Source organism: Mugil cephalus, chromosome 14, assembly GCF_022458985.1.
Source record: "Mugil cephalus isolate CIBA_MC_2020 chromosome 14, CIBA_Mcephalus_1.1, whole genome shotgun sequence".
NCBI classification, from domain to species: domain Eukaryota; kingdom Metazoa; phylum Chordata; class Actinopteri; order Mugiliformes; family Mugilidae; genus Mugil; species Mugil cephalus.
In genome coordinates, this window is record NC_061783.1 from 10,811,776 (window position 1) to 10,822,146 (window position 10,371).

General features: G+C 42.7%; 1 protein-coding gene across 1 annotated transcript; it reads left to right on the forward strand.

Annotated features, from left to right (window-relative positions):
• The first annotated feature begins 844 nt into the window (after nt 1-844).
• On the forward strand, nt 845-8,696 carry LOC125019954 (catenin beta-1-like). Its single transcript, XM_047605101.1, has 17 exons — nt 845-1,008; nt 1,979-2,028; nt 2,515-2,724; nt 2,839-3,089; nt 3,199-3,437; nt 4,510-4,711; nt 4,827-4,971; nt 5,117-5,220; nt 5,433-5,567; nt 5,685-5,888; nt 6,018-6,176; nt 6,274-6,393; nt 6,491-6,641; nt 6,739-6,860; nt 7,134-7,194; nt 7,435-7,630; nt 7,753-8,696. Exons 2-16 carry the CDS (start codon nt 2,016-2,018, stop codon nt 7,623-7,625), a joined length of 2,307 nt encoding a protein of 768 aa, XP_047461057.1. The 5' UTR covers nt 845-1,008; nt 1,979-2,015; the 3' UTR covers nt 7,626-7,630; nt 7,753-8,696.
• The last annotated feature ends 1,675 nt before the right edge of the window (nt 8,697-10,371 follow it).

Here is a 10,371-nt window from a genome sequence, read left to right on the forward strand (position 1 = left end):
AACATGACATTCAGTGACACTTTGGACTTTGATCTTGTCTGGCCTGTGGCGTGTTTCACACACATGCGCAATAGCACACAGGCTCATTTAGTATCAACATACTTACGTACTCTTTTTCTTCTTATAAATCTAAGATAGGGGTCAAATAAGGTTTTCCAGTTTGTTAGACTGACAGATGTGGATTCCAAACATGTTACAGCCTAGAGACCACTGTCCAAAAGACGGAGCATTTATAAGCAATGTCATGCAATTTCAAGAATAAAGATTTACAACGTTTTAAGCATTATACTGCAAAATAACTATTGCACTGCCTCCAAGTTCTACTGTTATGAAACATGAAGTAATTTACTGTCACTTAATGAGTCTTAGGACACGTATCTATAGAAAACTACAACAAGATCATTCCACATTTCCTTGAGCGGTTTAATTACTGCATTTTGTGTGCTTTGCGAAATTGAGTCATATTGTAAATGTGTGCAGGTGTCAGACATACAACCCTCGTATTTACTAGATTATGACTTAAATGAATAAGCCAAATGAATGAACGGTATAGGCCTGTAAGGGAAAAATATGTGTGACTCTCAGTTAACCACATGTTAATTAAACCCCTCTGTCACATCACAGTAGCTCATGGATCTCATTCCTTTCTGATGAAAGCAGCTCCCTCGCCTTCTCACACCTCTTTCATTGACGTTGCTAAATTGCCGGCTGGTCCTTAAATGTAAACGTAGCGCTATCCGGCCATAACAGAAGTGATGCAGTGTCGATGCTAAAACTTATAGTTTAAACGGCGCCCTACTTTTCCTAGTGCGGCAGAATACCGTATTTTCTCCATTCGCCATCTTGATGTTCTCCCGCACAGGCGGAAGCAACATCCTCGGCGGAGCAACGGCGGGTGTGGTTCGGACTTGTACGGGTGGTTCACCTCGCGGCTCTTCTCCGATTTTCAGCTAAATAAAAAGGGGATTTTCTTCCTGACAAGAACCACGGAGGAGCCGCTCGACTCTGGTAAAGACAACATGTTTTGGTACAGCTATCGTACGACGCGTTCACAGTGCGCGGGTGCTTATTTCACCGGAGAAAATCATCTTTGGCCAGGGAGGGGGCTCCGGTGGGTTTTCTGGTTTGGATGGCAGCAGGTTTTGTACGGTGGCGCTTGGAACTACTTTTCATACGTCCTGACTAGCGCTGCTAATCAAACCAGAATCAAAAAAAATTGGGGTCGTGTGTGAAAGTCACGGCTGTAATAATTAACTTATTTGTAACGCTGAGTTTTCCCGCACCACCTGCGTCTCGGGGCAAGTCGCAAGCATTTTTTGCTTTGCGGGCGAATCACTAAATGGTGTTTGTTTATGTTAGCTCGTTAGCTAACTAGCGGATAGGGTTAGCTTAGCGAGCTTTCAAGGTAAGCTAGCCAAAAGGGTGGCTAATGCACGCTAGCGGTCCGGTTTTTTTAAATGATATACCAATGAAATACGCCATGTGCTTGATGTGACCTATACCATTGTCAGGGGTTTTTACTCTGGTTTTGACTGGGCTGCTTGTAGCTAGACCCACCATGAGAGGAGGAGTCGTGGAAGTGATTGCGGGGCGGAGGGAGTAGTTTCTCTCATTGGAAACCCAAGCTGCGAGGTCGGAACTTGGCCGTGGTAGGGGGAGGGGGAGAAATATGCCTTTGATGTTCTTGTGCCGCTGAATGGTGAATTGTGTTCGTGCTGGCCTGGAAATACCCACCGCCTTGCTCTCTCGGTCGGAGGTGGAGGCTCGGCATTTCCCCTCGTAGTTACGTTAGCGAGCCAAACAAGCCTCTGAATCACAGGGAGCAAACCCAGGTAGAAGACGGTGGTTTTTCATTATTGAGACCACGTAGGAGAAACGCATCAACATTACGATTAGGGTTGGCTTTCGCAAACAAGAACTTAGCTCGAGGGCGAGTGGTCTTATTTTCCTCCACTGTACTTTTTTTTTTCTTTTCCAGATTTATCTGCTGTGCGGGCTGAGGGCAGGCAAGAACAATGGCTACCCAGTGTGAGTATGGGATAATGTTTATTTTCAAAGAAATAAGTTTTATGTTGATGTAGATAGTTAGTGTCCAGTCCTTAGAGTTTATGTGTACATCAATAAATGAGTTGTTGCCACCTCTGAGGCTCGTAAATGGGGAAAATGGAAGCTAGGTGAGCACATGTCTCAAAATCCCAAGTAACTCCTCCTGCAATTCCTTTCTTCCTTCTTTCCACGGAGAAACACACTGGTGTGGAATGCATCTTTTGATGGTTACATACTTCAGTCCTTTATTGCCTGTTACTCATGGAGCAGCACAAGCATTTCCTAGGCTCATGTTACATTTAGTAGATTTATTTTGACTTATTTTATGTCTTTTTCCCCTAACATCTCTCTTCCACAAGTAAGACGAAAAAACTTCGAACCTACGTAAAGTGTGAAACTGTGTTAAAGTGAGTGAAGTGGATAGTTCTATTGTGTGATTGTTTGTATTTTTCTGTTTCTTTTCTCTAGCTGATTTGATGGAGTTGGACATGGCTATGGGTGACAGCAAGGCAGCTGTGAGCCAGTGGCAGCAGCAGTCCTATCTGGATTCAGGCATTCAGTCTGGTGTCACCACCACAGCACCATCTCTCAGTGGCAAGGGTAACCCTGATGCTGAAGAGGATGATCCAAACCTGTATGACTGGGAGTTCAACCAGCCCTTCACGCCTGAGCCTACAGGTAAATGGGACATAGACTCATCTTAGGCAGTATCTATAATATTGTATTTCTGAAAACCGGGTTGGGAAATGATTAAAGGTAACTGAACAATGGCTGACGTTGCATTCTTTTCAGACATTGAGGGTTATGCCATGACCCGGGCCCAGCGTGTGCGCGCTGCCATGTTCCCTGAGACGTTGGAGGAGGGCATCCAGATTCCACCCACCCAGCTGGATGCTGCCCACCCAACTGCAGTGCAACGTCTGGCAGAGCCCTCTCAGATGCTAAAGCATGCTGTTGTCAACCTCATTAACTATCAAGATGATGCCGAGCTGGCCACTCGTGCCATCCCCGAGCTCACCAAATTGCTCAATGATGAGGACCAGGTATGTGTGCAAATAAGTCCATCATCGTAATTTGAATAACGGCTGGTATCATAAAGGACGGTAGCAATGCAAAACTATGTATGCCTAATCAACATCAAATCTGTCATAGGTTGTTGTGAATAAAGCCGCTGTGATGGTGCATCAGCTGTCAAAGAAAGAGGCATCTCGTCATGCCCTGATGCGTTCACCGCAAATGGTTTCGGCAGTTGTTCGTGCCATGCAAAACACTGGTGACGTTGAAACTGCACGTTGCTCTGCTGGCACCTTACACAACCTTTCCCACCATCGTGAGGGGCTCCTTGCAATCTTCAAGTCTGGAGGCATCCCTGCCTTGGTCAAGATGCTGGGGTAAGAAATGGAAGAAGCTGCAGGATTAATAATTATCTTACAGAAATTCATAAATCAGTGGTGTGAAGTGAGCTGTGTGTTGAATACCCATGCACTTTATGTTGTGTTGTATACAAAATGGCACATAATCGGTGGATGGAAGCTTTGACTCAGGTCTCATATATAAGTGTTTAGACTTCATTAAATTCTGTCACTTATTTGTTAAGGCTTTTGTTTTACGCTCATTTTTTTATGAACACATTACAATATACTTTACAGCATAAACTAAACTGTTGGCTGGAGCTCAAGTTCAACTCATCCGAAAACGATGGTGGGATGAATACAAAAACCATATCGTGCCAACAAGCAAAATATTCATAGAATGAAACGCACCATGATTCAATTTGAGCCCACTGAAATGTCTTTGTTTGACCACGAAAAGCCAGAACACACAGCCAAAACAGTCAGCTCTCTGGCAAGTTGTGACCTGTTGGATGTCGCACGTGTGTGTTTGAAATTGCACCTGGAATCACATTACTCCGCTTTGAGTACAGGATGTAGCATGAGAGCTCCTACACTTCATTCACTAGAATTACTGAGTAGATTTGGATACAGGTAACTGTAACTGGACAAATAAAATTTAAGGATTGTATTTGTTTACATCATCATGAAAATGGTGTCTAAATTTGCAGTGATTGCATTTCTTTGTAGTGCTTTGAGTGTCCTTAACATTTTGTGAGTGTGTTCATTTTCTCGAACTTGGCACTGCAGAGCTAGTTAGATATTATCAGCGAGTCAGATGGTTTTACTGTGGTTGCTAAATTTTATTATTTTTAGTGTCTTACAAAAACGCCTTTGTCCAAGGCCATATCAGTTATGTCAGGTAGCCAACAGGCAGAGCATGCAAATATAATAGCACCCTGCGCCGTACGTTAACTGCCATCATTGTTTGATCTGCGTCCTAACAGAGACAAATTGTGTACCGTCGTAATGCCCGGGGTAAACCTTCCACTCTGTGTGATACATGTGTATTTGTAACGTTGGCTTTGAAGGGTGTTAAATTTGTCTTATCACTTCGTTTGTAATTTTTTAGGTCACCAGTGGACAGTGTTTTGTTCTATGCCATCACCACGCTCCACAACCTGTTGTTGCACCAGGAAGGAGCCAAAATGGCAGTGCGCCTGGCTGGAGGACTGCAGAAGATGGTGGCACTGTTGTCTAACACCAATGTCAAGTTCCTGGCAATCACTACTGACTGCTTACAGATCCTGGCATATGGCAACCAGGAAAGCAAGGTATTTAGACATCATTTAATTTATCCGTGCGTTTACATTACTTTTCATATGTCCTCTCATCCCACTTGGCTGGCAGTGGTTCTTGCGTTTAAACTCAAATCTGTCTTTGTTTTAGCTGATCATTCTGGCCAGCGGTGGTCCCCAGGCCTTGGTCAACATCATGAGGACCTTCACATATGAGAAACTGCTGTGGACCACAAGCAGAGTGCTCAAGGTGCTCTCGGTTTGCTCCAGCAACAAGCCTGCCATTGTAGAGGCTGGTACGTACATCTAGTAGTACAGAGCTGTAACAGAAATTCAATATCATTAAAAAAAAAGACACGCATTCGTTTTTAGTTCATTCCATTGCTACTGAGTAGAAAGTGTTCTGATGTAATGAATTTGTCTGTTTGACATTGCGTGTAGGAGGCATGCAGGCCTTGGGGCTTCATCTGACTGACCCCAGCCAACGTCTGGTCCAGAACTGCCTCTGGACTCTGAGGAATCTTTCAGATGCTGCCACCAAACAGGTACAGTACACATTTTCTTGCTGTGCTAATTTCTTTCCAGGTTCAGTGCAAACAACTGTTTCTAAGAAATTTTCTCAAATGTCTAATAAATAAAAGAACATGAAATAATAATGAGTTGAACTGCATGAGAACTAAATAAAAACAAGGCTGTAGTTTTGTTTCATTGCGTGGTCCATTGTAATGTAAATTCTCCTGTCCTCTGCTCTCTGAAGGAGGGGATGGAAGGTCTTCTGGGGACGCTGGTCCAGCTGCTGGGCAGTGATGACATCAACGTAGTGACCTGTGCTGCTGGCATCCTCTCCAACCTGACCTGCAACAACTACAGTAACAAGCTCATGGTCTGTCAGGTATGTATACAAGCGAAATTTATCTCATACACTTAGAGCTCCTTTTATTTTTTTGTTTGTTGTCTTATTTTGTATGCACCATCACTGGGGGGTACTGACCGCTCTCATCTTTTTTAGGTTGGTGGCATTGAGGCTTTGGTGCGAACAGTACTTAGGGCTGGTGACAGAGAGGACATCACAGAGCCAGCTGTCTGTGCCCTGCGTCACTTAACGTCCCGTCACCAGGACGCTGAGATGGCCCAGAATGCCGTGCGCCTCCACTACGGCCTGCCTGTGGTGGTCAAACTACTGCACCCTCCGTCCCACTGGCCGCTAATCAAGGTCTATTCATTTTTATCCCATTTACCTTCTCGTATTTTCCATTATGTAATCCTTTGTGAAAAGCATTTATCAAGTCATTCATATAAAACTAATTCTAACATAAACGTGTGAAATCTTTCTTCTCTCCAGGCCACAGTTGGTCTTATTCGTAACTTGGCTCTCTGCCCAGCCAACCACAGTGCTCTGCGTGAGCAGGGAGCCATTCCCCGTCTGGTCCAGCTGCTCGTCAGAGCTCACCAGGACACCCAGAGGCGCACCAGCATGGGAGGCAACCAGCAGCAGTTTGTGGTGTGTAATCGGTTTAAAATTGCCTTTATTTAAGCTGTTAAAAGTTATTGATTTTATTGTAATTGATTTCCTTTTCATCTCCCTCAAATGCATACAGGAGGGTGTGCGTATGGAGGAAATCGTGGAGGGCTGCACAGGTGCTCTGCACATCCTGGCCCGGGATGTTCACAACAGAATTGTCATCAGGGGGCTCAACACCATTCCACTCTTTGTCCAGGTAAAACCAACCCCAGTGTCTAGCTGCATGCATGCTGATGACTGCATGAAGTCATGTAGTAGTGTATCTTATCATTTGTCTCTGCTCTTTGTATCAGTTGCTGTATTCTCCAGTGGAGAACATCCAGCGTGTTGCAGCTGGTGTTCTGTGTGAACTGGCCCAGGACAAAGAAGCTGCGGAGGCAATCGAGGCTGAAGGAGCTACTGCACCTCTCACTGAACTGCTGCACTCGCGTAATGAGGGTGTTGGTGAGTATTTGGCTGCAAACACAAACTGGGTACACAGTGCTGATTATCAGTGTTAAGTTACATCTGTTAAACCCGTGTTACTCTCGTTCTCCTATAGCAACCTATGCTGCAGCTGTCCTGTTCCGCATGTCTGAGGACAAGCCTCAAGACTACAAGAAACGCCTGTCAGTGGAGCTCACCAGCTCTTTGTTCAGGACTGAGCCCATGCCCTGGAATGATGTACGTGCATACAGTCAAAACAAAAAAAAAAAAAAAACAAATAAGCTATGACCGTTACCATCCAAATGTGGAAGGATCTGTAGATGTGTGTTTGCATAGGACTGATTAGTATTCAAATTTTTATTATTTTTTTTTTTTTTTCTTATTTATAACACAAGTGGACTGTTTGTTGATAACAAATATTATTATTGTTCATGGTTCATACCATCAGTTTGTGACAGGTATGTACTTGCTTATGTCGGTCTGCACTCATCACTCTTTATCTTTTAATAGACCGGAGACCTGGGACTGGATATGGGAGCACAGGGAGACCCTCTGGCTTACAGGCAGGATGGTGAGTACTTAATTAAATCTATTCGTGCATTTATATAGTTTAATATTTTATCGCCTTAGGTTTTGTGGTTTGAATTTATATCTGTTGAAAGTGTAATGTAAACTCTGAATATTCAGCCTCTTCTGCACTGAATCATTTTATTTAGTGTTGGGAGTTTTGCCAAATTTGCCAGAAATCACTTTAACCTACAGTATTGGTCTAAACCTTTTTTCATTTTTTGTTTTTTTTTCCACCTTTCAGATGGAGCATACCGGGCTTACCCAGCAGCTTACGGCCAGGACAGCCTGTTAGACCCCATGATGGAAGGTGCTGACTACCATGCTGATACCCTGCCCGACCTGGGTCACCACACTGATCCATTGCCAGACCTCGGCCACACCCAGGACCTGATGGACAGCAACCAGCTGGCCTGGTTTGACACCGACCTGTAGAATTGGTAAGACACCACCAAAACACTTTAAAAATACCAGTTTGTTGTTTTAAAAAAAAAAAAAAAAGCTGCATTGATACAAATTGCACCAATACTCATTTGAAATGTTGTCCTCTGTTCTTTTGCAGTTGTATTCTGATAGAACCTGCATTGTGATTGGCCTGTATAGTCTGACACAGCATTATGATTGGCCTGTAGAGTGTTGAAGGTAAAGAAAGGAATAAGGGGTCTTGGAAAGTGCCTGACACAAGAAAACAAAGATGGTTGCCACAGGAATGTTAAAGCAAGTTGAAACTGGGGGGGAGGGGTTAAAGTATCAGAGAGATGTGGAATCACACAATGGAGGTCTTGGAGCAGGTTACCTAACTGGATGAGTGCACATGAGGTGGATCTTAAAAGTTTGAAACACATATGTTTTAGCCTTGCCTGTATTATCATTTTTTTGTTTCTACTTTTCTTATTCTATTTTTTTATTTCTTTTTGTATTACTCATTCTCTGTTATGGTACTGACCCAGCTTGCCTTCGCACTAGCCATCTTCATTTTCTCTTCAATGCTAATCATTTGTAATTTTCTTTTTTTAAACGTATATTACATGTAGTGTTAAGTTATAGTGATATTATACAATGTTCCTTTGGTTTATGGTCGAATGTGTAGAACACTAATAATCAGTTGAATTGTACTCTGACTTAAAGTGTAACATTGTGTAGTTTTTTTATAATCTCAAAAATGGAGAATTATGCATTCTTAATATGTGCTTGTTTAAGCATAAAATATGTCAGTGTCACAAATGTTCTAAAGAGGGGTACGGGTGAAATTGAGGGTGGGTCGGGGATAAATCTAGAGACAAGTGTTTTATATACAGTGTCACTGGTAGGTTAACAACTATTTTGTATGCTATCATTGGATGTCTGATAGAAAAGTCTAATGCTATCGTTGGTGGGCTAATAAAACCCAGTTTTATGTGCTATCAAGGTTAGCTAGGTCGATGAACAGTTGTAGTCCTGCTGTGCTTATTTTGGAGACGAGGTTATGACACGGCTGAACAATAAAATGGCATTTTATTTCATTTAGTCTCTGTCCTGTGTCTTTTGTCCTTATAAAACTACACTTTAAATGTGACGTAACCAACCAACAATGTTCAATTGATGTCATCAACTAAGAATATATGAAGCTTTCAGTCATGCTGGTAAAATATATATACTTGTGGCCTGTACCAAGCTGTAGTGTTAGCATTTCCTTTTGACTGAAGTAACAAGAGGAAGAATAAATATTGTTCACTGATGAGCATTAATGTGACATTAAAAAACAATCTCAGACGGAGGTCGTAGATGTGGACGGAGCTGAAGCCCTTGATAATGAAGATGAGGAGAGCTGCAGAAAGCTTTGAATGTAAAGAGCTGAAGCCAGTTTGCTGGAAGACAGTGGGGAAACTGAGGTAAAATTGAGAAATAATCTATTTTGACAGCTTTGGAAGCCTTGATGAGAACTAAATGCCTGAAACCGTCCAAAGGGACCATAGAGCAATAGACAGAATTTCCTAATTCAACTTTTAAACTTTGGCTCAAACTATTTAAATCTTTAAAGCTACATTTTAATCAGCTGAAAAAGGAAAACGCAAACTTCAACGTTTGTTAGGGGGGAAAATGCCCTCAATGCACCATAATAAGCAAATGTGTTTTGTTTTTCCAAAGTTGTAAAAGACCTTTTTTAATTATATAAAGTGAGTGATAAATTGTACGCATCGTCTGAGATGTGTTGCAGGGAAGTTATATTGTGAAAAGATGCTTTGGCATTTGTCAGACTCAGCAGAGATAGCATCTGTCCTACCTCAGTTTTATGTGTCTCTTTTCCAGACTTCTCCTCCTTTATCGCTATCATCATTCCCCCGGTGATGTGTTATTCTCCGAGTCTGAGCAGCTTCCAGCTCCAAAGTTACACAGACACATGGTTAAGTGCTAAAGTTCGCAAACCTCTCTGCAATGTTCTTATATTGTTGATCAAAGTAGATAGTCTCCATCCCCTGCAGCAAGCAGACAGTTCTTTAAATGTTGTTTTGATAAAGCGACACTGCTTTCAAAGTTACTCATTAAACCTCGTTAGGCAGGCGGTCATGATAAATCTTAGGCTGATAATAGACCTTCAGGTAACCCTCGGCAAACATGGCCTCCTCCAAACAACTGACTGGACCTTGGAGCATCTCAGTGTAATGGAAAGCGTTTTAGTAGTGAACAGATTTTAACAGTAATGATCCTTGTCATTCATTAGTGACTTCGGAAGGTTATGATACACGGATTCAATCTTGAATTTGATTTTAATATTCGCACCAAAGTGCTCTCCAGCTCTGCGGCTGACACACGTCGTTTTCTCCTCGGATCATGCCGAGCACAGAATCTTAGACGCTCATTTCTGAGCATTGCAGGATGTCCATCTGCTGCTGCAACGTGCAGGAAATTTGTCAAACCACTGTTGAACAAGTTCTTTATCAAAGTAGTGTGTGGTTCCAGCGCTGCCATGGTAGCCGACTACATTACTCATAGACATGTTCCGCTTTCACATTTAAAATCCCGGGTCGACCTTTAGACCCTGGTCGACTCGCCTTTGAAGGGCCCCCGCTGTGAGAGCTTTTTTTTTTTTCCTTCCTCATACATCATCGCCTACATTGATAAACAATCGGTGGCATGGTGTAACTTACTTTTTTTTTAACGCTTTCAGTTTGTTGTTGATGACGTGAAGAATGGACCGGTC

Bases quoted from the DNA above. Each gene is read 5' to 3' on its own strand.
- LOC125019954 (XM_047605101.1), top strand. The intron at 3,090-3,198 runs GTATGTGTGCAA...AATCTGTCATAG, and splicing joins TGCTCAATGATGAGGACCAG to GTTGTTGTGAATAAAGCCGC. The intron at 6,642-6,738 runs GTGAGTATTTGG...GTTCTCCTATAG, and splicing joins CTCGCGTAATGAGGGTGTTG to CAACCTATGCTGCAGCTGTC.